The sequence below is a fragment of the Tursiops truncatus genome, chromosome 1 (genome assembly GCF_011762595.2).
Source record: "Tursiops truncatus isolate mTurTru1 chromosome 1, mTurTru1.mat.Y, whole genome shotgun sequence".
In the NCBI taxonomy this organism is placed as follows: Eukaryota; Metazoa; Chordata; class Mammalia; order Artiodactyla; family Delphinidae; genus Tursiops; species Tursiops truncatus.
In genome coordinates this window covers 147,686,776-147,713,355 of record NC_047034.1, presented here as the reverse complement: position 1 = coordinate 147,713,355, position 26,580 = coordinate 147,686,776, and the positions used below count along the sequence as shown (strand labels likewise).

At 48.4% G+C, this 26,580-nt stretch overlaps 1 protein-coding gene across 11 annotated transcripts in view; it reads right to left on the bottom strand.

Annotated features, from left to right (window-relative positions):
- ERI3 (ERI1 exoribonuclease family member 3) overlaps window positions 1-26,580 on the bottom strand; it is a 129,847-nt gene that overhangs the window by 87,823 nt on the left and 15,444 nt on the right. For 10 of the 11 annotated variants that reach the window (XR_004529236.2, XM_073790795.1, XM_073790783.1 and 7 more), the window contains 2 exons: window positions 8,690-8,806; window positions 2,151-2,210 (listed from right to left, as the gene is read on the bottom strand). Coding sequence is in view for 10 of the 11 variants with exons in the window: in XM_073790783.1 (XP_073646884.1) it covers window positions 2,151-2,210; window positions 8,690-8,806 (177 nt within the window). In the remaining variant the exon portion in view is untranslated. Of the gene's footprint in view, window positions 1-2,150; window positions 2,211-3,192; window positions 3,389-8,689; window positions 8,807-26,580 lie in introns of those variants that run through there. The other variant, XM_073790797.1, reaches the window with a different exon arrangement.

The window sequence follows — 26,580 nt, the reverse complement described above, 5'->3', positions numbered from 1 at the left end:
CAACGCCCCAATTCCTGCAAGTGGTCCTGGAAAAGAGAGCAGGACAGGACAGGACAGGACAGGACTGTCAGGAGGAAATGCCCAGCAAGACCAGGGCTTCACCATGAGAAGCACTTACTGCTCCTCCGAAGCTTAGGGCCGAGGCCATTCACTCATGCAGCAGATATTTAGTGAGCAGCTTCTGCTACGAGCCTGTCCAGGAAAGTGATGCTTTTGTAATCAGGCCTGTCCTTTTCCTTCCCTTCCTGTTTGAATGGATAAACGGTTGGAGGGACCACCAAGACAAGCCCCAATCAGCCAGCCCTCCTGGCTATTGAAGGTCTAGAGGAATGCAGACTGAGCCCTGCTTAGAACAAATGTGTCAGGCAAACATCTAACTGGCCATCTGCTCAGGGCCTTGCTTAGGACAAGAACTAACTCTTCAGCTCTATAACCAACTCAAGGCTAATGGGAAAGAGTAGAGCCCAGTCTGGTCTCCTTGTCCTCCCGGAGACTTCCTATCTAGGCCAATGCCAGGAATCTCCCCCTCTTCACCCCCAAAGTATGCTGAAATAGCAGAAAGTAGCTTCCTGGGTGAGACTCAGAATCCTCTGAGCATCCTGATCCAGAGCTGGCCTGGGGTCAGCAGGAGGAAGCCTTCTGAAGAACAATCTCCCCCTCAACCAGCGCCACTGTGGAGAAAACTCCATAACCTCGACAGCGCTGGTTTGGTGCTGGCCCAGAATAAGCATCTTCCTCCCGGGATCCCAGCCAGAGACACTCCAGGGAAAAGCTGCCTGCCCCCTTAGCCTTGCTCTGGGATGCTGGCTGGGAGATAGGGAAGGAAGGGTCCCCTCTTTCTCCTTGAGTCTGGGGCTGGAGGGAGCAGTCCAGGCTGAGGATCCCCCTTAGTCATAGGGTGAATCTCCCCACCCAAAAAAGAGGGTCAGCGGGGCTGGGAGACACCTCAGAGCCCATCTTCTCCCAACCCCACAAGAGCCTGACCAGCCACAGAGCCTGGGCCTGCACACTCCCTGGGACAGGGAACGCACTTGGCCACTGGGTGAGCCTAGACCTCTCTCTCTGGCCCTAGTTCCATCCTGAGGAGCCCCAGGAAATTCAGTCTGCATTTCTCTCTCCCATGGGACAGGCCTCTAGGCTCAAGAAAGAGCTCTTCCTCCCTCTCCAGCACCCTGCTCCCTCCAGGTGGACTACCTCCGAGGCAGATGTGCTCTGCTATCCTCCCAGACACTCTGCTCTCTCCTGTGATACAGGGGCTGAGCTTTGGCTTTATTGCTCTTAAAGATAAATAAAGCACCTAAGGAGACCCACAGGCTTTTTCTCTTCTCTTCTCCCGCTAGAGAAGGGAGTGGGAGGGGGACCTTTCTCCCTCTCTGAAAACCCCAGGCCCGCGGGGGTGGGAGATGAGCTGAGGCCAAGCACCGCTTCCTGACTCCCTCAGGCTGGAGCACAAGCAGCAGCGTCTTAACCTTTTCCAGCTCCCGGAGGAGAACATCCCAGAAGTGTGGTCTCTGCCAAGGGTTCTAAAGCCTTTAATTTGATTTTCCTCACATAGGCAATTGTTGTAATTATTCTGATTAGGAATCATTACCCAGCGCAGCCTCTGCACCCCTGACAGGCACGATGCATCCAGCGGCAAGCTGCAGTGGGGCAGGCGGGCCGGCCGCACCTCCTGGAGGAGCTGACAGCAAACAAAAGCCATCGATGGGGAGTTCTGCGTGAGTTAATGAAGTGCTCACATGCCACAGGAAGCCAACACTAAAGCTAAACAAAAACACCTCCAGTCCCCGGGGCCAGCCCGCAGTGCTGCAGCTTGGCTCCCCTACTCCCAGCCGCCCAGCGCGGGCTGCCCGAGCCGCCGGAGCCGCCAGACAGCACAGCCACAGGCCGGGAGCTGGAGGGGCCTCCACCAACCCCCGGTGGCACTCGGACATCTCCGTCAGTAACCCTGACGGGAACAGCTGGAGATGACAGATCAATGGTTCAATACTCTCAACAGCATGTCACTGATGTGACAGCAAATGTTATTCTAATCAAGCCATAATCATAGTCAAATTACAGGGCTATGTTCTCAAGAGGGGAGGGAGAGGAAGGCGAGGAAGGCAGCAGGAAGGGGTCAGAGGTCAGGAATTAAAGGTCACTCAACCTACCTCCAGCACTTGCTGCAGGCTTGGCTGACCATCCACCATGGCTTGAATAATCCCGGTGAGCTGAAAGAAAAGAGAAAGAGCCGATGGGTGGAAAACCAGGGCGCAGGGACTCCAAGCTGGACTGGATCCTTTCCTTTCTGTTTTTCTCCTTCTACCGTAAAGACTCTGACCTGCACAGCTGTAGGCTCCGAACCTGACAGAAGCCTTGGGAATCAAGTTTCCCCACAACTTCCTGCCCCAAGATGGGGGTACACATCCACATACCGACCACGGGGTGGGTCTCAGACCTGTTTCAGCTTTCATTTTGCAGAAAATTTGGTTTTATGTGTCTTCTGAATTCAATAGGCTCAATAACTCCCCCCGAATTACAGTGAATTCACCTCCAAGCTTCTCAGAAGTTCCTGCAGAACTCGGGGAATGCTCACATGGGACCAGCACACTTGGTTCCAAGTCCACCCCTTCTCTGAGCGCCGGTGTCCAGCACTTACCCCTCTGAAACCAGCAATGGGCCGGGGGAGCCCCCCAGGCATCCACCCTTCACCCCACATACCTGGGCCCTCAATACCGGCTAGCCAAGCAGGAAACAGGCACCTTTAGCAGACAAAAAAGCCTACCAACCTAGTCTAGAGAATTTCTGACTCAAGGGCTTCCGCTCCCCCCAGGTCAGGCCTAGGTTCAAACCAGCTTGCTGCTTTGTTTTGTTTTGAAGTGGAAAATACCCCTCAAGCGCAGACTAGATAGGCTCCCTGGAAGGCTTGCGGCAGGAGGCCCCCTGCACAGACGTGGGCCCAGCTGGAAATCATGGTGGCCAACATGCCCCCAGCCACTTCCAGACAGAGTAGCATCTCAGGCCTGCTTGGAAACTTTTCTTTTTTTAAGTGCGGGGGGGGGGGGGGGGTGGGGTGGGGTGGGGTGGGGATTAAACTCCAATTAAACTATAATTACATTTAATGAATACCAAATACCCAACTCACAGAAACCGTTGGCTCTAAGAGGGAAGGTTATTTTCTCATAGCGACTTACATGGAATGGTAATACACACCTTTTAGGGAAGAAATTTTCATTTTAAGAACGCTGATTTCCTCTAGGTGGGTTTCTGTAGTTCATCAAGTCATTATTAGGTGGTATTTTAAGGAAGTGTAAGGACACAGCCACTCTATTTTATATTCCAGAAACTGTTTTTATATTAATCTGTATTTTAATTGGGTAACAGCTGCTGCCTACAGACTTCCCATGGTCTAAAAGGAAAATAAATTAGAAAGATTAACTACACTGTTGTTTTGCGAGGCTTTAACCCACAGCATGCCCACCCGGCTGGCACCTCCACACCCTTTCCTTGCTTGGGAGACCAAAGAACTGCCCAGCAGAGGGAGGGCCTGAGCCAAAGAGAAGAAAAGGTGGTCGGTCCCCTGAGGGCTGGGGGTGGGGATGGGGAAGAGCCCAGGGTCTGTAGCTTTCATCTTGGAGTGCTAAGACTCCTCCTTTTATTTAGTCAACATCTACTCCTGGAGAGGCTTGGCCCCATTCTAGGAAGCAGGGATCCAGCAGTGAAGAAAAGCGTGGAAACCCTGCCCTTGTGGAATCTGCGTTCTTCTTGGCAGCCCCGTCCTGGCCCAGTCCAGCCAGCACCCAGAGCCTGTTGGCCTTCCCGACCCACACACTGAGCAGGAAGGGCCCTGTGTTTTGTCTCAAGCAGGGGCCGGAGTCCAGAGTAGGCCTGTTGCCAACTCCAGGTCCAATAGCCAGATGACTGGCTGGCACCCATGCACCTACCACTGCCCTTTCTCGCCCAGCTTCTCTCCTGCTCAGTTCTCCCAGGGCCAAGTCACATCCCCAAGCCTGGAGCTGGGGCTTTGGGTCAGAACTATCCTGGAAAAGAGGGCCCACAGCCATTCTTCTCGGAAAGCCCCAGGGTCTGTGTACAGTCTCATGTCCAGTCTGAGTTTCCTGGGGCAAGGTTAGGTCTACTCCTTCTCTTGGCTCCCACCAAGCGTCACTCAGATGAACACTGAAGGGCTTCCAGAAAGTCTTGCTTACACAGGAAACCAATGGCACCCTTGCCAAGAACCCTCCCTCCGTGGAGATGGGACTTAGGTCAGCACTTGTGTACAAGGTCCACAAGCACCTTCCCTGGGCCCCAGGAAATGCACCACACAGAAAAGAAAAACCGGAGCGCTGCTCCGCAGGGTCTCTCACCACAGACTAGGCCCACCTCTTCCCACCGTGGGGTGTGGTGAGGGTGGGAGCCTCCCGGATCCTGGGGCTCTCTCACACTCCTCTCCAGGGCTCAGCAATCCCAGAATCATTCAGCCTGGGAGGAGCCTAGTGAGCTCAGCTCCCTCCCTCTCCATGCTTCCCAGACCACCATGTCCAGCAGGACATGACTTACGGCTTACAGCTGAAGGACTTGAACTCAACCCCCAGAGACACAGGGGCTGGAGATCCTTTCAGGGGCAGGCCTCACTCCCCTGCATTAATGCCTCCAACAATGGACCACATCTTATCAGCTCTGCCAAGGCACTGGATGAAAAGGGAATGAAATCTTAAAAGTCAGTCCCTGTACCTGATACTGACAACCTGTAAGACTTGTACCACAAACTGTGAGGAAGAGAGACAATATAATAAAATAAATACTGGGAAGTTATACCTTATGCCTAACCTAAATCTTTCATGCTGCTCTTTAAGCCCATTCCCACTTGGGTTAATATATGTTTGTAAAAAGCTTTCACAGCCTCACAATGAAAGGTACTAGAGCAAAGCCAAGTATTTATTAAGCTGAGAACCAGGGCTCACAGGCTAAACAGAGCTCAGAGACCTTAACCACTTAAAGCAGGAGAGGTGAGAGGAAGAATTAATGTGTGCTCTGTGGCTCCTTTCACTGAGGGATTACAGATTAACTCCCGCTTCTCCAGACTCAGAAACCACAAGGCGAGGAGCTTTTGACCCTGACTGATAACATGGCTGGTTACTGAGATCCCCTCCCGCACAAGGGCTTTGTCCAGGAACGAGCTGGCTTCCTCGTAAACACTGGCAACTACACGAAGCAGCCCAGGACACTCGGTGCCAATAGCATGTCAGCATCCAGTGCTTTCTCCCTTCACAGTTTATCTCCAGCACAATCGTATTCTGACACCAAGACAGTTTGTTGATTACATAAGCACTTGTCTCTGGTGTGCAATCTGATAATCAGACCCACTCTTTCTCCTCAGACAAAGAGACCAATAAATCTCACCCTTTATAAGTACAGGTGCAAGACAAAGCCCTTTACTGGCAGTTAGCAAAATGGGTATTTTTCCTGGTTTTTTTTTCTCACAATGACAACAACAACAAAAAAGACTGCACATGGTCAGCCCAGCTGCTAGAGACAGAGATCTGATGAGTTGGAGCTGATTCTAGAGGTGGTAGGGAAAGGAAAGAAACACATCCCATCCTATCTCTGTCAGAACCATGTCTCCAGACCAACTATCAACTGGAACTAAGAAAGGACCTCAAGAAGGCTAACAACATGTTCATTACACAGAGCAAGTAAGAGTGTCTACATGTGGGCTGCAGACTCACTCAAGGCAGAATCCCTCTTCCTACTGCCCAGCACTGAGCCTGTCTCTCTCCCAACACAAGCATGTGCTTGTGCATGTACACACACAGTCAGGGTTCTTAAAACACTTCTTGTGCAAGAGAGAAAATCCTACCAGAGGAGCTGCTTAGGAAAATCTGGAGGTTTTTGTTTCTCACACTTACTAATGAAAGATTCCTTCTGGCCATAATGACCTCCCTCCCGACCCGCAAAGGCAACCACCGCCAGATTGGATGAGGTCTCAGAACGACAGCCCCGTCCCGTGTCCATGCCTCTCTTTGCATTACAATCCATCTAGTATGAAGGTGGGGCAATATTTAGATGATCTGAGGTTTTACAAAGAAGACTTTACTTACTCAAAAGAGCAACTCAGCAGTACAGCTACTCTGAGGGGAGGCAAGGTGTGGTTGAAAAACTCCTTGACAATATTCACTCAAGGGACATGTAGTTTTACTTGGTGCCAGGCCCTAAGGATGGGACCGAGATGGATCAGATCTAATTTCTGCCCTCAAGGAACTCACAATCTAGTGAGAGAGGATAAATGACTGCAGTATAATGTATCTGACTGGTGCTACGCTGGGGTGAGCACAGCCCAGCCTGGGCTCAAGGAAGGCTTCCCAGAGAAGGTGACCCTGAGCAGGGTGCTGGAGGACAAGTAGGAGGGTGGGTGCAACACAGAGGCAGAAAGACCATCGTGTGCAGAGGCAGACTGAGGGAAGTGAGGGGGAGACGAAGCAGGGAGATCTGAGGCTGGATGCAAAGGCAGGGACCAGGCCAGGGAGAGTTCTGAGCTCTGGAAGCCCGAGACAAAATGGCAGAATCCATACCTACAGCACAGCCACAGCCACAGCCTCACTTCAGAGCAGGCTTCGTAATGAGGATCCCATACCACCAAGCCTACTACCCTCCAAATTATGTATGTGTGTCCTTGGGTGAAACTTTCTACAAAAAAGAAACATCTTTCATCAAAGTCTCACAATCGGGACTTCCCTGGTAGCGCAGTGGTTAAGAATCCGCCTGCCAATGCAGGAGACACAGGTTTGAGCCCTGGTCCGGGAATATCCCACGTGCCGCGGAGCAACTAAGCCCGTGCACCACAACTACTGAGCCTGCGCTCTAGAGCCCGCGAGCCACAACTACTGAGCCCACATGCCACAACTACTGAAGCCCGTGCGCCTAGAGCCCGTGCTCTGCAACAAGAGAAGCCACCGCAACGAAGAGTAGCCCCCGCTTGCTGCAACTAAAGAAAGCCCGCACACAGCAACAAAGACCCAATGCAGCCAAAATTAAATAAATAAAAAAAAAAAAAAAAAAAAAAGGCTCACAATCCTTCCTCCCCTTCCCCAAAAGAGAAGCAGCAGCAGCCCTGCTCTGAAAAAAAACCCTTTTCCCAATATTCTCAATCATCCGTTCCTGCCCAGGGCTGAGTTCCAGCAACGCTCTGCTCCATTCCTAAACAAGTAGCAACTTCCCCAAATTTAGGCCTGCCTGTCTATGCCAGGCAGCAAGCTGGAACTGGAGCCCCCAAGGGGGAGGTCACACATATGGAAGAGGAAGAAAAGGATAAGAGGACATTACACTTTCAGGCCAGTGGAGGGCTCAGGTATCTGGCTGGTTTAAGGGAAGTCTTCCCTTCCCTTCCCATAAGGAAGGGGATTTTCATCATCATTAAAATGATGATTTTTTTCAAAAGGGGCAAACAGGACAGATTAGCACCCCCTAGTGGTATAGGTAATTCCCAGGGGAAAGAGGGAAGGTATGTACCTCTTGACCTCTTGTTGAGGAAGCAAGAGCCTCAACATCATTGGTTGGAACAACAAAAGGGTTGAGAGACTAGACACCTTGGCAGATGGATGCCTACAACAAAAGGCCCACCTGGGTCACTGGCATCCAGCCCTGGAGAGACCCTTAAGACTCATATTTGGGCTAAGTCAGTCTCAGAGCCCACTGAGCACCCCCAGCAGTGCAGGCAGGCCCTTCCCCAGCCCCTTCCACACCAAAGGGATTGTTTCGGGATTACTCAAGAACTTCTTTCCTCCTGTTTCATTCATATGAAGAAAGTAGGTCTCTAAATGAAGGCACAAAGTCTCTAATGTATTCTCACCCCAAATGCTTAAGATTCCAAAAACGCTCATGTTTTCCCATCACCTCTACCACACACACTTGACCGGTGATTCCACCACACACAGCTTGTGGCTACCACAGAGTAAATAACACAATGCACCGCAGGGAAGAGCAGCCATAGAAGGCCTCTCCATAGAGTCCTGGGAGCCAGACTCTTCAGGGGCACCTCCTCTCTGCCGATGGCTCTTTGAGCCTCCAGCAAGCATCAAGATCTCAGTTAGTCCCGGTTTCACAATCTGTGAAGTGGGGCCATACTAACCTGTTGGCAAGGTGGCCGAGTACAGAACCAGCCTAGGATAAGGATAAGGACATTTCAGCCTCAGCCAGGCTGTCCTCATACCCCACTTGGACTGCTCTTGTCTTTCCTCAGTGATAGCGCTGTGCTTCCCACAAATTCAGCCAATGCTTCACACAGGACCACTTTGCTCAAGCACAGAAAAACATCACCAGAAAGCTAAGAAAGCCTGAACATAACCTCTGCTTCCAAGAAGCTGAAATCTTCACCTCTTGCCAAGGGCCCTAAGGGAAATGGAACTGAAAAGAAGCTGAACCCCAGAGGCACCACCCTGCTTCTAAATTCCAAGTACCTGGTCACCAAGAAGGGGAGGGATGACAAGGAAGGGAAAATGTTGGGGAAGCTGGGACGGATTGTGCCACTGCTCTCCCTGGGTCCCCCAATGACCACACTGGTCCAAGGGGAGTGGCAGGCTTTGTAAAAAGCTGACTGGGTCCAATGCACACCTGCCTTAACCACTGAAAAGACCTAAGCAGCCAGTATAGAGCACCAGTGATCCCCAAGCTCCCGTCCCAGCAACCCCTGCTGCCCAGCCAGGGCCCTTACCTCTGTACAGAAAGGAGTAAGCTGTGGGTGGACTACGGGCTGGACATACATGTGAAAGGTAGACTCAATCTCCATGGTCCGGCCATTTAGCTTCAGGATGGGGAACTCGATGATTTCCTGGAACGGCAAAGGCACAGAAAAGGAGGAATGAGTTTTTCTTAACTAACCGTTTCAAATAACTCAGAGTCAAGAATGGGGGAGTGTTTTGGACTCATTAGCTCCTGCCAGGCCAAACCCAAGATTGAGTGAGATGGTGCCAGCTCAGTTATAATCCTAACCCTCCCGCTGTTAACATCCTCACAGGTTCCAGGGACTCGACACATATACCATTCCCACTGTCTCTGGAAAGGGGAGGGAAGACAGTGGGAACATCTGCCTTGATTTCCCCAACTGGTTCTCTAGCAGAGGCCTGCTCACTCGAGCCCCTAAAAGTAGGACCCCCTTCCTCTTGCCCAGGTCCCTGCCCTGGAATGGGCCTGGGTCTCCAGTCACATAAATAACCAGCCATCAGACTAATGCACAGACTTCCATATATGAAGTTTAAACAGAGCCGATGAGTTTCATTAGTTTTTACAAAAGGAAATAAAAAAGATAAATAATAAATAAAGCCAAAGGGGCCAAAGGGGATACTGAAGAGGAAAACTGAATAAGAGTAATAAGAGTTAGTGCCCTCCCACCTTTCTTTCAGGCAGTACGCCCACCCCTCAGCTTCTCCCCCTGCCCCCCCCAACCCAATCACTTAGCCAGCCCTTCCCAGTCCACTGGAACGTAATGGAAGAGAAGGAGGAGTGACAATTTGTTTGGTGTCTCTAAGATTAATTTGTCTCCATTATTTAATAGAGATGCACAGCACCAAGGTCCTGGTGTGCAAACAGGCTTACAGCACGCCGGCTGTGCAGCCCGCCTCATACATCGCTCCTGGGAAGGGAGGAACACGCCAGAGTGGGGAGAGGGCCGGAGAGAGCACGCACATGCTGGAGAGAAGAGGGAAAGCCAGGAGAGAGAATAAAAAAAATGAGTGCTTTTTAATATTCAAAAACAGTTCGCAAAATTTAATCAAAGCAGAGGAAAAGCTAACATTTTTACCACTTTGACATTTTTATTAGCGCTTTCATAAATTTTTAAAACATGAATGGAATTAGTTTACAACACAAAAAAACTGCCCTGAAAACATCTGGAAGAGACAAATAGGAAATAATAAAAATAAATAAAAAAAACCCAAAATCCTCCCAGTAAAATTAGCATGTGAAAAAGGCCTCCACTGCAGAGAGAGGAGGGGGGCTTTGCCCACTCAGTGGCCACCACAGTCAGCCCCAGTGGCATCCCTATCCCAGGTCCCCCGTTCTGGTGCGGACCTTTCCAGTATCACTAAAATCAAGGCAAACTGGCTCTCTCCAGGGACAGCCTGAAGAGACAACACAGAAGCCGTTGACACCCGACTGCACTAAGGAAATGGATGAGCCGGGAGACAGAAGGAGAAACAGCCCATCTCCCTGATATTCCACGGCAGCCTGGCGTCTCCCCACCGAACATACCTGCTCTGTTGGCCTCATTTTTAAAGCATCTTTATCCAACACATCACGGCAGGACTGAAGAACAAATCAAGGCAGCCAGATTTCATGACTGAGAAATTCAAAGGTTCTGGTTGACTGGTCTCCCTGGAGTGCCCCCAAAGATGGGGAAGCTGACAGGAGTCCCCAGAGATAGGAAGGGCGGAAAGACTGTAAGACTGAGGCAGAAGGGAACAGAGAGGAAGCCCAGGCTGCTGCTTAAACTAGGTAATGCCTCTCCTCCCACCGCACTAGGAAGTAGGCCAGAGAGGAGAGTTTGGCTCTGAAAAACAGAACTGAGGCACACACACAGAAAATACACACTGGGTCCCCAATGTGTATTTTGAAATCAGATACCCAAGATTTCCAAGTGCTAACCCTGAGGTGGGGCTCATCTGAGTCAGGCCCATTTCTGATATATCCTTCCTCTGCCGCTAAGTAGGAGAAACACTTCCCCAACAGAAAGATCTCCGTAGCCTGGTGAGTTTGGCTGCCCTGGTGTCTAAGGAAACAAATACAGCCAGCTCCTCACTAACAATGTTAGCTGGGCCCACAATGAAATTTAACCTGTGACACAACTGTACTTTTCATTTAAACTTTCATTTGGAGAGAAGCAGTGTTTGGAGACCTGCAGTTTGTCCTGCTAATAAAGACAAGTGTTGGGACCTTTAAGGATGCCATTCATCTCTGGCTTTTATTAAATTCAATTTTCTTAAGCCCATGATACATTATGAAATTAGGAGTTGACATTCCTCTGGAAACAAAAATATCTATCAAACATAAATAGAAAAAAAACCCTCTATTACCAAGAATTTATGGCTTAAAGTTGATCTCTTTCCACTTTTTTACAAGCACATGGTTTGTTTTAGAGATCTGAAATGTTATTATAGATCTAGAATTTTATTAGTATTTATTGTAAATAGTAAGCGCTTCAGCTCCCACTCTGACCAGCACCGAGTCAGCATCCCCAACAGATACTCTTAAAACTTGGCCTTTGGGTTTCCCTGCTGCAGCTCAATCTTTCCTGCTGCTGGCTTCCTCACCCCTGGGGAAATGGAGCCAACCTAAGTGCTCACACTAAGTATGACCCTCCCAGAGAGGGGGAACAAGCCAGCTTTGGCTCCATGTGAAGAGGAGTGACCCCTGAAATGCCTGGGGGCCAGAACACAGCAAATTGGACCTGTCCTGAACACCTCTCCCATGTTGCATGCCCATCAGCCAAGCCTTGCCTCCAAGACCAAGAACAGGGCCAATCTCAGAACATGACTTTGCAGGGGCCCTTCCTCAGCACCACCATCAGCTGTTGTAACAATGACCTTACACACTGGCATATTCTTTTGAGCCACTGAGGACGCAAAAGAGGAACTTTTGATAGATGACCCTTTGGGGAGTCAGAAGAGTAAGGACCTCACTTAGATACTTCTAACCTTCCCATATTGCCCAGACAAGCCCAGAGCCTCAAAACACTGGCCCCAACAGCCCATTCATAGGAGAGGAGCCCCAATCTGTACCAGATGACAAAACTCCGCAGCTAATACACCTTGGGTATGCCAAACACTTCAACAGTTTTCAGCTGATAATGAATCAGGGCGGGAACCCCCAAACTCCAAGCTGATCACATTAATTCCACCCAAGAGCTTGTGCAGATGTGCCCTAAGTGCCAGCTTCTAGGGGCAGGTGCTCGGATCATGAAACTGTTATTTCTGCCCTTCCTCCTTTGCCCTCCTTCTATTTCCTCATTCCCCTGGGAACATGTTTTTTTAAAGGAACATTTGAGTGTCTGCTTGTGTAAAGGTAGCACCATGAAGGAAAGAAGAACTGCTCTGTATTTACCAGCCCTCTTTCCCAACGCTAATAATAATTTCTCAATTCCTTACTTTTGTATGACATTTGCATTCAATTAAACTACCTGAGCATCTACTCTGTGTAGGACACTGGACAAGAGTTGGAGTGGGATTCAGAGATAAGATGTAGTCTGCATTGCAGAAGTACTCGAACTAGAGGGCAGAAAAGATACATGAGCAAGTGATGAACAATGCACTACGATAAACATCTTAGTGGAACCACATACCCAGTGTTATGCTTTTTATTACAGTGTGCTTTCAAATGTATTTTCTTATCTTACCCTTTTTAACCCTGGAATATAAGTCATATCGTCATCACCATCAGGTCATAAACCAATACTATTAAGCACCTACTATCTACCAGGCAGGGGCTGGGTGTGGACATGGAGGCAAATACAATGAGATGCGGCTCCTCTGTCTGAGGTGCTCGGAGTCTGGGCGAGGGGTAGAGAGGAGCTGGCCCCAAGACCCTCGGAGACACACACAAAATGGAATCATTTCATTCTTTCCATTTATTGTTAACTATGTGGCAGACACTCTGCTAAATGCTCAATAGGAATGACCGCATTGAATCTACCTAACAACTCATGAGATGGGAATCACTATTATCCCTATTTTACAGAACAACTAAGGCCCGAAAAGCAGTTGTCACTTGCTCAAGGTAACACTGCTAGTAAGGGACAGAGTTGGGACTCCAAATAGGGAAAATGAGACTTAAAGAGAGTAGGACTAACAGGTTTCAAAATCTGAAGGGTCAAGAAAGATCTGATTCTTTTAGTCTGAAAGGCTGTCTTTAAGGAGCTCAGACTCCTATCTCCCAGGAAGAAAGGCTGTTCTTGCGTTACAAGAGCGATGAATGTGGACCATCCAGGCAGAAAGTCCTGCAGGATTGCTACTGAAAAGACTCCACTATGGCTGCAGGGACACAGATGGCGCTGAGCTCTGGGCTCGGAGAGGGCAGAACTGTGAGCCTTCAGTTTGCATCTCTAGCACCCAGGTCTGTTCCAGCACACAGACCTCATTCTCTGCTTTTGGTGAGTAAACACATGAAGCGGCTGATAAATAGCAAGACAGAAGCCAAGCGCATGGCTATAACAGAAAATTCTCTGTTTTCCCAGAGTTCTCCACAGGACCAGAGAGGTGAAGTGATGGTTGGTGGTAGAGCCAGGATTCAAATGCAGATATACACCGCTCCAAAGTATTGATACTTTCTACTTTCTACCTCTACCTCTAAGTGGTCTCCCATCCTCCCTCAACTGCTACAAACCACCAACATCCCAGTTTTCTGTTTGCCTGGGACCACAGTTTCCTGGAGCAGGAATTTGCTAAAATTGGGATAGTTTTGTCACCCTACACCATCCACCGCTACCTGCACTACTAGGTTGTCCAAGGGTAGAGCACCATAACCACAAAAAGCTGGTCTGCTGATGGTTGATGGGAAGTGGCCACGACTTGATAACTAAGCACAAAAGCCTTGGAACTTGGATTTTTCAAAGTATCCATGGTTCTAAACCTATTGTATCTGCTGTCTCAATCAATAAAATGCTAGCTGCAAATTTTTTTTTAAAGGGAAGGGAAGCCAGAGAGATTAAAAGGAAGCACCAAGCAAATACTCTTTTACCTTTTCAAGTGGAGCAGAGATTTCAAATGCAGCTACTTTCTAAAATTGCTTAAGTAGGAACCCCAGTGATTCTCTTGATAAACTGAGGACAAAACTGCAACAGCATTTCAAATGAAATTTCACACGCACGATCAGTAGACTACAAGAAATAAATGTGTAGGTCGCTTTGGGGTACTCGGACTCCCTGAAGCTAAAGTGTCTGCAGTGATAAGATTATATTCAAAGATACAACAACAACAACAAAAGGATTTTAAGCAGAAGGGACTTGGGTTAGGCATTTCTTGACAACGGGCCAGAGGGTTTAACAGTGTAGCATTCTTACAGACCTTTTCTCCAAAGCACAGACTCTTCTTTGCCTGAGCCGATGTTTCTACGGTCCTGTCTAAAATGGGCAGATCATTCTTCATGGCTCCCCCCTCTCAACCTAGGAACTGGCATTCCCTCAATTTAGAGATGGTAACAACTAATCTAGCCCTTCTCTACATCCACTGACTCTTTAGTCCAAAAACTGTGCGCCCCTGCAGAGAAAGGTTTGATAAAATCCAAAAGCAACATCATCACATAGCAAGGCAGAAAAAGCAGTACCTGGTGAAAACATGGGTTTTATCCAGACAATGATTTTTCAATAAAAGGTCCATGCAAAGGCAGGCCCTTTCTCCAAGGGATCAAAGAGGCTCTTGGCCACAGGGAAGAGGGGAAGTTGAGAGGGAGAAGTGAGGGCTGCACTGGGCAACGGAGGGAACATGGTTTGCTTAACAGTTTCTCCTTTGGAAAAAAAAAAAAAAAAAAGACATTTTATGCACAAGGAGCTTATTTCTTAAACAAACACTCGTGGTTTTGATTTACACCACAGTCTGCTCCTAAATAATTTATGGCGGGTTAAATTTATTGCCGAGCCCTGGCTGGCTGCAAATTCGAATTGCCAAATAATTAGATTTTAGGGCAAAGCTTATAAATTACCCGTCGATTTGTCCGGACTTGTTTGTCAGTTGCTTTGTGCTTCGGGTCATCTTTGGCATTTGGCTGTTTGGGTTTTAATTGCTGATTTACACTTTGACAGATGAGAGCTGATGCTCGAAGTTTCAGGACAAGGAAGGGTAAAAAATTGGAGCTTTAAAAGGCTGATTTTTCACCTACATGTCCGTCTTCACCCATTCCCATAGACCCCAGAGCAATTAAAATGTAGAAAAGAGGCTGAAAATAGACACTGCTGTTCCTTATGGCGGAGGGGGGGGGGGTGTGCAGAGTGAATTATAATTTACTTTTACTGAAATCTGAATTTTTAAAAAATATATAATACCAATAAATGAAGGAGACCAAAAGTCTTAGAAACTGCATCCTCACCCAGGGGTGTACGAGCCTGCGTCTACCTCTACACGCACCTGAATCTGAATCAGCCTCAGTTCAAATACTTCTAGATACTCAACTGTAAATAACTTCTGATATTAGTGGCCTCTGTGAAGTTGACCCTTCAGGGCAGCAAACAACCAAATGATTTCTTTGTAGCTATCTGTTTACATACATTTGTCATGGAATTTATTTAAACAAATCTCTGTGCAGCAGAGGTGCCCCAGAGGCAGCACTATAGGAGGGCAGGGAAGTTGAAGGGTGCGAAGTCCAACTTACCATCCCAGTGGAAGGAAAAAATCTCTTTGGATAGTGCTGCATTCCCATCTACATGCTGACAGAGGGCCTGCAGGCTCCCTTTATGCTCCCCAGAGAAGCAGGGCCTGCCTCCCAGCCACCTGCTGTATCCCAAAAGCTCACCATGAGGCCATGAGTCAAAATAATACTAGTAATAATTCTACTAACAAGAGCTGATACATATAGCTATTACATGCCAGGCACTGTTCTAAGCTCTTACATTTTATCCTCCCAATAGTCCTATAAGATTGATACTATTATTAATCCCATTTTGCCAATAAGGCAACTGAGGCATAAAGACTACAAGTAACTTGCTCAAGGCAAGTCATACTGCAAGTAGGTGGTAGAGACTCCAGAGGGTCCAGTCCAGTGGTTAGGAGACCATGCTCCTAACCACTCTGCTATATCGCTTCTCATTAGAGCAGCCTCTACCTGAGCTCCCTCTCACTTTGGAGGTTGAGACTCCACATTCAGGGACCAGGGCACATGCAGCCAAACCCTGTTCAGTTAATCACCCAATAGGGTGGGGAAAGTTATGTAACATGCTCAGGATCACAAGATGAATCAGAGGCTTGGTTTGACAAAGACCATCTTTCCAATCAGTGCAAATACCGCACTGAAGATCCACTATCCGGGGGTGAATAACAGGTGATCAAGACAGACCAGGCCCACTCAGGCAGACAGCGGGTTCTGGTCAGGCAACCTGGAGAGGAGCCCAGAGAGGCTGGCTGGGCTTCAGGAAGCCTTGCTCAGTAGTCCCCATCCACAGCCCCAGGGGCTGCTGGCCTCTTCACAGAAGACTGAATCCCCCTGGGGTGCTTCATAGATTCCCTGCTCTCTGTGTGTACCTGACGGCTAGAAGCCAGGACAGGGAAACAAATGTGCTGCCATGACGGCAGATTTTCAAAATCACTGACCAGTAAGTGAGCAACAAAGACTGACATCTTGCCCACACTGCCTGAACACTTCTCTCACACACTGGCTCATCGGAGCCCACATCTCTGTAAGGGAGGCAGGTATCACTGCCCGATTTTATAGACGAGAAAGCTAAGGTGGTCAGTGGTTTAAAGCAAGGTCCCTTACAGGCAGCATCCCATCTCCTGGGAACTTATGAGAAATGCAGATTCCTGGCCTCCACCCCAGACTTTCTGAATCAGAAACCCTGAGGGTGGGCACAGCAGTGTGTTTTAAAAGGCTTCCAGCTGATACTGATACTTGCTGAAGTTTGAGAACCACTGGTCTAGAGTAGAGCAGTGCTTCTCAGACTTTAAATTACCTGAAGATCTTGTCAAACTACAGATTCTATTTAGCGCTGGAGTAGGGCCTGATATTCTGCATTTCTAACAAGCTCCCAGGGATGCACCCCAGGGGATGCTGTTGGTTCTCGGACCACACTTTGAATAGCAAAGGTGTAATCTAGAACATCTGTGTGACTAACTCCTTATCACAGAGATACTGACAAGTGAGAATCACAGCGCAAGGTTCTCAGCTCTTCTCTCAGAACAAACCCTTGCTTGGCCCACTTTCAAGCCCCTTGAGTGAGCCCTTTAGATCTGCCAACCACTCCCGGCTCCTGCCATCAGACATTTAATTCTCCTGGCCGCCAAGATCCAGGGGAGGAAAAGCTGGCATCTCACATCCCAGAACTTTGTAGAGCAAGTTGACACATCTCTGTTAGAAAGCCAGCAAGAGGTCTTCCTGCCACAGCAATGCCTGCTCCCTTTAAGAATGCCGTCAAGACCCAGGGCATCAGCTACCCAACAGAGCACTCATCATACTATTCTCTCCAAAAAAAACACCTTCCTTCTGTACAAATGAACCAAAAAGCAGGACTGGATACCTAGGTCTCCAAGGAAGACCTCTCATTACAGACATAAGCCAGGAGCTATTTTTCTGCCCCTGGTCCTGAGAAAGGCCTAACACTGGCCATGGATGTAAAGCGGGATCACAGCAATTCCTACGATATCCTGAGACCCCAAGCTGGAGATGCCTCACCACACTCCACACCATCGCCATGAACTTCCTTTAAGGCCTTCCCCTAGCACTGTCCCTCTAGTCATGTTACCTCTCTAGTGAAAGCAGACCTTATCAAAATGGCATGTTTCCTCCCACTCATCAGTCCCAGCCTCCTCCAACCCCAACTAACTACCAATCCCTTTCAGCTGAGCAGTTGGCCTTCATTCAAATCTGCAAGTGCTGGGGGTGGGGTGGGGGTGGACAGTGAACAATACAGAGTCCCTGAACTCCATTTCAGACATCGCAATCTCAAACCATGGCCCTCAGTTTGTATCACACTTGTGGAGAGCAAGATTCCAAGCTTTTCAGCCAGTTATCGTCCTATCTACCCAACCATCACTACCTACCTCCCAAAGGCCAATGGCCAAACAGTTCATCAAACAGACCCTAGAGGAGTAACGGCCTACATCACCACTAAGAAGCTGACCTATGTCAGGTGTACCTGACATGGACCTTCAGCGCAGAGCACTCCACTTACGACAACCATAGGTTTCGCTCTCCACTCCTTACCAAATCTCTTGGCACCACTGACTACCAGAGCCCACAAGTACCCAAAAAAGCTATGAGCTACTTAAGAGCACAGTTCTCAAGCTTGTTTCTTTCCCAGCACATCTAAGGGCTACAACACATAACTCCTCTCCATTCCCACCATCACCACCTTAGTCCAACCCACTAACCCACTTTCAAGTAATGCCTCCTAACCAGTTTCCCTCTGCCCATGTTTAACCCCTTGAACACTTTTCCCTCCATTCCCATGAACTCTGGCTTATGATATCTATTTCTGTTTCCTCTCTTCCACTCAACAATACATTCACACTTCCTTTTCTGGGTCACCAATTTTGCCCCCAACCTTACTGTGGACTCTGCACTTCTGCTCCTTTCAGCAACATCGGCATCTTCCAGTGAGAGCCTCTGCCAGCATTTAGCCTTCAGACGAGCCCATGGCTGGAAGGGCCTCCCCAGGACTAGACCATAGCACTGGAACAGAAGTGGAGCCCATGCAACAGATGTTTGCTAACACAGACCAAGATCTCCCACTGGCCAGCTACAGGCAGGTGCAGGGCCTAAACAGCAGCCCGTTCCAAGGCACCTTCACTTCAGCTTAGGGGCTTCCCTGATGTTTGACTCCCCCTCCAGAGTCTACCTCCCTCCTTTCTGATTCTCCCAGCACCTAATCCCGCTTTGCCTGTGGTAGCACTCAACACATGCAAACCTTCTCCGCCTGTCCTAACCTGCTCACCCTTCCGCTGCAGACCTGCCAGCCTGGGGGGCTAGTGTCAATCTGGGAACACTCTTGTTTCAGGCTTTTAGGCAATGACTCAGTTTTCACAGCTAGAGCTCAAACCTCATCACATAAATGCATGACTGTGGCGGCTTTTTAAGTATTGTGAACACCCAGGATAAGGGAATAAAAAATAATCATTCCAATGGCATCTTAATCAAAATGATGCAGGACCCTTTTTCCCAACAAGACACAGAGATGGAGGAAGCATCTCCTAATATCAGTTTCCTCATGTCAGACAACTGATTTCAGTCTACAAAGTAAGAAATGTAGTCAACAGAGGGGAGAGGAAAAACAAAACAGGATGGGGGCAGAAGTGAAGCCCATGGACCAACCCTAAACGCTCCTCTGGATTGCACTCCCCCTCCTCCCTTCCCGACCTAACTGGTTTTCTTTCTGTGGCTGTGTTACCTGTTGCTCCTGCTCTGAGGGAGAGCTCGTCCCCACCTCCCACCCCCTCCAGTCACCTCCACTGTAGCAAATCTCTTCTCATCCAGGCTCTCCTGCCTCTTCATTAATCCTTCCCTCCTTCCTTCTGTTTCTCAATGTTAGTCAGCAGGCCGTTTATCTGTTTGAAGGGTATAAACCTCCCTGATCTACGGAAGGAGGTCTTCCCAAGGGATGCCTAGCAGATCCAGACCCAAACTGCCAGTACTTGGCGGGCGGAGCGGCTGTCAGGTCATTCCCTAGCCCTTGCCTCTCTCCCTGGAGACCTTGCAGCCCAGCCCAGTGCTACCTTCAGGGGCAGCTCCCTGACAACGCCTCAGGGCCTCAGCTCACATATTTCTATCTTGATCCTCACCCTTTTGGTCCACACGTTACCAGCTAAAATTCTCTTAAACCTCTTGTAGCCTCTGTACTCTCACTTGCGGCATCCCAATAAGATGTTCTGCTTGAACGTGAGAAATACCGTATCACCGATATAGACCATCCTACTAGCCAAACAGTGAAATAGTTTGCCGGGTTCTGAGAATTCCCTAGTGGTCCAGGGGTTAGGATTTGGTGCTTTCACTGCTGTGGGCGCGGGTTCGAGCCCTGGTCCAGGAACTAAGATCCTGCAAGACGCTCGGCATGGCAAAAAAAAAAATTGCCGGGTTCAAAGTCTTCATTCTCCCTCTTCCTCATTTTCAACGTTCGTGCACAAACAAGCTTGCAATGCAGGTCAGGTTTTTCAGACTTCATTCAGTTGGTCCTGGCTTACTCTGTGAGTGCCTTCTTTCATTCCTGCTGCAGCAATTCTGAGAGTCCTCCAGCCCACTTGGCCCTCTCGGCCTCCTGACTTTCCCTTAACAGGAAGCTGTGCAACCCCTCCCCCACCCGTGAGCAGGGCTGACCAGTCCCCTCCTCTATGCGCCCACTGTACTGAGTACTCACCCAGGCCACGGTACTTATCACGCTGCTTCACAGCAGTTACGCGGCTGTCTACCCTCCTCGACTACGAGCTCCTTGAGGGCAGGGATCATTTCTTGTCTTTATGCCCCAGCATCTAACATAGAGCTTGAAGTTGTCATCCAAAGAGTAAAAGGAGGCCTTTTTGTTGCCTCTAAGGTGGCTACCATGAAGTCCTCCCCATTCCTTTACTGACCTGGTTGGTTTTGTCATGTCCAACAAAAACCTTAAAAGGCAGCTCAGTGTCACTGTTTAACAGTCCCTAATTTCATTCACCATTTATCAATGGCCCTATTCTTTAGAGTTCTTCCCCACCATCAACCTTAGCTCCATGTCTAACAAAATCTGCATTCCAACTGCTGTCTCAGCCCTGGAGAGGCCACCGGATAATAAGAGGCTGGGGGAAATGTCTTCTGATTTGCACTAAATTACGTGGTGACTTTGTTACGGTGACCCAGCGCTCCCCAAAGAAAGTTCCTTGGTCCCACCCCAAGGCAACTCCATAGCCTAACTATACACTATGGCAGCTTAAAGGTGTAAACCCTGGGGAAGGGAGAGAAGCAGACTGAATATAGCAAATAAACCCACTTCGATCGTACCCCTGCTATGCCAAACACACGTGGCAGCACCACCATGCACCAGTGCTCCACTCCCCGACATGTGTATTTTACTTTTACATTGCTGTGTCTGCTCCAAATAAAGAAGGGCCGTTCGGCTTTCACATGAAGTTACAACAGGGTCAAGTTCCGGACACGGCAAATGGGGCAAATGCTTGTCCCACTCAGGGAGCACTAGTGAAGAGCCACAGTGAGAGCCAGGGGAGGCCCATCCCTATGAGGGACCACCAGGAAACTGCAGCCTGTGGAGGGGGTTCAGGAAGGGGTGGGGGAGGCACCACATTTATGGAAGCAGCAACAAAAAGGACAAAAGGGCCTAGTGGGCTGCCCCATGCCCACCCATTACTGGCCACCGATAGAGGAATTCTCTTACAATGACCCTGAAAGAAGAGATGTGTTAAAGCAGAGATAAGAAAGGCAATAATTGGTCTGATGGGCAGGGGAAAAATTATTCCAGGAGTCGAGAGCCTATGCAAGAACACTTACGGCTCACACAGTCATCATAACTCAGCCCCCTCAAGCATTTTGTGCTCTGCTTATGGTGTTAACTTTAATGTCTTAACATATAACACCATCCACACTAACACAAAATACTACACACACCAGATGAGGCTGAGTTATAGTTGCTGTGGGAAGCATAACTTTGAATTTCCTGATTTTGGTGCATTTAATCTCAACCATACTGTTACATTAACGTCGGTTTTGCATTTCATTTCCCAGTTTAGAAGAATAGCGTCAGCGCCTTGGCCTGTCTGTACAGAAGAAGGGGCGGGGCTGAATGACCACAGGCAGACGGACCACCACCCTACAACTGGGTCCTCCGCTAAAAAGCCTGACCCGGGGCCTTCCCTGGTGGCGCAGTGGTTGAGAGTCCGCCTGCTGATGCAGGGGACGCGGAATCGTGCCCCGGTCCGGGGGGATGCCGCGGAGCAGCTGCGCCCGTGAGCCATGGCCGCTGGGCCTACGCGTCCGGAGCCTGTGCTCCGCAACGGGAGAGGCCACAGCGGTGAGAGGCCAGCGTACCACACACACACACACACACAAAAAAAAGCTTGACCCGACCCCGACCCCTTGGAGGAACCTAGACCGGGACAAGTGAATGGGGAGGGAAGGGTGAGCTCTTTCTCTAGGGAATGGCCTTTCCATCCACTTGCAAAGTACAGGAACCAAGAGCGGAGGGGAAGAAGCCGAATATGGAGCAAAGAGCAATGTGTGTGTATCAGGTGGGGGGAGAGTAGGGGGTAGGGGGCTCCTGCCTCTCAGCCTTGAAGGGAGAAGGGAATCAATACAGTGTGATTTGTGGGGATCTTAACCAATTTCCTGTGAAGTTTTCCAAAATGTCTCTCTCACAAAAGACTAATGATGAGGAGCCAGCTTCAAGTCATACTGAAATCCTCCAAATGCCTCTCTTCTATTTTATCCCTTCTCCTGTCACCACCAACCCTCCCCCCACCCTGCCCTCCCAAAATAACCCGGCATCTGGACAATTTTCTATAAAAAAGAAACGCCTTTACTCATAGTTCTAACTCAAAATGCAGATGGAGATTCTTCAAGGTTTCCTTAAAAAAAAAAAAAGCCCCTGTGGACACAGACCAAACACTAGAAAACCTCAACCCCAAAGGTCATTTTTCTCCAAAGTTGTGGGCACTTAAATACAGATGAGAAGGAAAACAGTCACCGGGGCTGCTGCAGAGCAGTGAGAAAAAGGCTGTACCTCGGAGCCTGATGGAGTCTGATGGACGAACTCAGGGAGGGAGGGGAGGCGGCAGCCAGGACATGTGCTCCCAGACAGGAGCGCCGGGCCGCCCCTCCCTGGCCATCTGGACAGCTGAGGTTACTTCCTCCTCCCCGCATGCTGTGGCCTACACCTCATTTTCCTCACTTACATTTGCTTTGGTCTTTTCTGAACACTGAGGTGGTGAGAGAACTTGCCCCCAGGTTAAAGCTGCACAATTAAAGTTCCCACCAAAGCTTTCAGGCTGCTCCCTGGGCTTCGGGGTCACAGCCACCAGCATTCGATGCACACCCACACCAAAATGAGCAACATGAACTCCTGCTGCCGAGGACAAAGCAGCCACGATTCTCCGAACCAGATAAAAACCTACTTCCATATCAGGAAACAATTCCTAAAGCAAGAAAGGAACTGTATTCCTCAAATTTTGAGTCTCGAAAACATTTTAATCCACCTAAGTTAACATTTAAGTGAAAAAATATTTTCAAACGAAAAACGGTCTCATGTTCAACCAATACCTGTCATGTTAATCTGAATCAAAATGTGTAAAACAAAATGAGTGCAAATACCAGAAAGGTGAAAGCCTGTTACTGGCAAACCAACCACTCCAGTTTCAGTGAGCTGAACAGAGTACAAAAATAAACAGCAAAAATTACGACAAATGGGAAATACCAGATGTTTTACCATGTTTACAACCAATATTGTTACTCAAGTACAACAGAGCTTGCACCTGTCAGTTTGCATGGTGGCATTCCTTTTGGATAGTCCCAACAAGCTGACTCAGGGATTTCTGAATAGCAGACACAGATGAGAGAAATGAACCCCATGCCGAGCCTCCAGAGAGGCCCTGGCCCAAAACTTGTTCCTGCCTCCTATGCAACTGAGGAGTATTACACACTCCCAAAAGAATCAGAAGTGCACTGTGTTCAAGTGTTCAACTCTTGGGAGCCAGGCAGCAGGGGAGCCGGGGTGGTTCTGATTCACAGTCCAAGCACACCCCCAGGAGGCACACAGATCTTGTCCACAAAGTATCTCTGTCAAGTGGACAGCCATCAAGAGGTTCTGAGAGAGCTAGGTAGGGCTGATCTAACCTGCACACCATATTCTAGTCCTTTTACTGTCTCTTCTAGAAGTTCATTCTCATCTCAAATCTCAATCTTTCCTGCTTCCACTTATATTCTTTTTTTGTCCTTATTAAAATGAAGAGCAAGTTATTATCATACTCCTTGGAACAACTCCTTCCAAGTCTGGACAAGAAATCAGTCACTAAAACCATATTCAGTTTCTCTTCTTTCCAAGTCTTATTTTTGTGCCTCTAATAATTTTTGTTCCTCTTTTTTTATTTTTTATTGGAGTAAAATTGCTTTACAATGTTGTGTTAGTTTCTGCTGTACAATGAAGTGAATCAGCTATATGTATACCTATATCCCCTCCCTCTTGGACCTCCCTTTCCCCCTTCCCCCCCATCTAGGTCATCACAGAGCACCAAGCTGAGCTCCCTAATTTTTGTTCCTCTTATCCTGAGCTTTTCCAATTTCTCCACTGCCCTTGTTGACCAAAAGATCTAAACAATAGAGGCTATAATGAGAACCTGACCTATGAGGACCTCAGTGGAAGGACACTATCCTATCTGGGACTGACAACTTCTCCAATCCATCCTCCAACCTTTCTCTGAATCCTTTCAGGACCCTGCTACATGCAAACTTTAGGGAAGGGTTTTTTTTAAAAGAAAGTGGGGTTGGCGGGGGGAGCTTTAAGCTGCCAATAACAATAAGTCTCAAGTCACTTCTAAGCTGCCCATCCCTTTCCTGAGAGTGGTCCAGTGGGTAGTTCAACAACAGAGCTGTCTGGCCCCAAACTCACCTTCTTACCTGTTGATCACAGCATTGTAGAGGCTTAATGAAGTAGAGATGCATTACATTCATCACTTGCCCTAGATCCACTCAAATCCATCACTATGTCACAGCAAGGAGTTAGATTGATCTGACAGGATTTGCTCTTCTTCACAAACCCATATAAGTTATTACTCAGTACCCTATGCTCTTCTAGCTGTTTGCTGATTGATTATCTGACGATCAGGTCAAGTATCTTCTTTGGAATCACAGTAAACTAACGGGTCTATAATTTCCAAGATCATTCGTATTTGCCTTTTAAAGATAAGCAAGACAGCAAATGCTTCTTCCTGAGTTCTCTAAAGTAACAGCTAATGCTTTGCTAATAATGAACCAGGACAGCCAATTCCTTAAGTGCCCTTGGAATCACATCATCAGGGTTCATTGATTCTGGAGATAAACTTTAATCAGGCTCAGACCCTGGTAAAAAGCAGGAAGTCCAACCTCAGGCTAGGTCTAAAAGGCCCTGGTGCCTAAGTCTAGGGAGGAAGTTGGTGATACAAGTGATTTAAATCTGTACTGCATTATATCTTCAGCATTGCAATAGATAAATAAAAAAAACAAAAAATTAAAAGCACAGTGCCCTTGACAGAGAGATGAAAGGTGATACTAACAGACCAAACTGAGACATGAATCAAGTTTCACCTTCAGTAACATTGGCAGGACCCTCTGTAGGACAAGAGAACAGAGCCACATAATTATCTCAGCTTATAATCTAACTGAAAAGTTCAGAAACAAATATACATAGGCATGTGCCAGGAAGCAGAAAGCAGGAAATGTCATCAAGAAGGTGCCAGGCAATCATGAGGCTTCAGAACAGGGATGAATCCTATGCAGTAGCAACGTGTTAGGTTTTAGACTCAGGTCCTACTAAGGCTTGCTCAGCAACTGAAATCATCAGCAAGGGAAATAATATGGCATACTGGGGTATGGCTCCCTGATTCTCAACCCAAGAGAATCTACATAACCAAAACTCCCACCCACCACCCAGGTACACCCACCACAGAATCTCCAGTAGTTTGGGGAGGTGGAGAAGACCACCCTACAGCACAGGTAGGAGCAAGAGGCTGAGAAAGAAAGTGTGGCTCAGGCTGCCCCCAAGCCGTCTTCCCTTTCACATGAAGTTCCTTCCCCTAGGAAGCTCTCCTCATCCAGCGCCTGTCTTCCCAAGCCTCAGCAGGCCTGATTCCAATCCTCCCCCAAAGGCAGACCACTACTTTGAGAATAGGGAACAAACAGGAAAGGAGAAAGGGAAAGGCAAAAGGGTTGTGGTATCTGCTTTATGGAAAACAATCTACTAACCTAAAGATAGAACCCCTCCCTGGAAAAAAGAAACCAACCATGAGAAATGAACCCAGTTTACCTCTGAATGGACCTCCCTGTCTCCCAAGTGCCTGCTGCTACAATCCTCTTCTCCTCCTCTTACTACTGAAAGCTACTCCCAGACCCACATGTCTACACACCCCCAAATTACCCACCTGATAATCCAGCCCTACAGGGAAGAGTTCCAGTCCTAGAGTCAGGCATACCCAAGGCCCCACACTACAAGGCACTGCCACATCGGCCCCCAATCAGGCCCCCAAAGCAAACACCAAGCAATCCAATATCAGCTAGCACACGTGTCTCTCTGCTGCTTATCCAAGCTTCTTAGCAGCACTACCTCAAAAGGTAAAAGATCTCCGAACACAGTTGGTAACTAAGAAAAAAATGCAAGCAAAGAAATTTTCCTTTCCAACAGACCAGCAATGGTTGTTCAGGTTATCTAATGCTGTATAACAAATCATCCCAAAACTTAGTGGCTTAAAACATCAATAATCATTTATTATCTCCCACAGCTCTGATGAGCCAGGAATTCAGGAGTGGCTCGGCTGGTCAGTCTAGCTCAGGGTCTCTCCTGAGGTTGACGTCTGATGTCCACTGGGGCTGTAGTTATCTGAAGGCTTGATGGGGGTAGCAGAGTCACCTCCAAGACAGTGCCAAGAAACATGACCAGCAAGTTGGTACTGGCTTTTAGCTAAGAGCCTCAGTTCCGGTACACATGTGCCTCTCGCCAGGGCTGCTTGAATATCCTCAAAGCATGGTGGCTGGCATCTTCCATAGCAACAGATCCAAAAAAGCAAGGTGGACTGTGATGCTTTTTATGACTTAGCCTCAGAAGTCACGCAATGTCTCTTCCACTATACTCTGTTGGTTATGCAGGGCTAGTTCTCACTCATTGTAGGAGGGGGGAGCTACCGAAGGTGGGAATATCAGGACGTAAGGATCGTTGGGAGCCATTTTGGAGGCTAACACAGTATTCCTTAA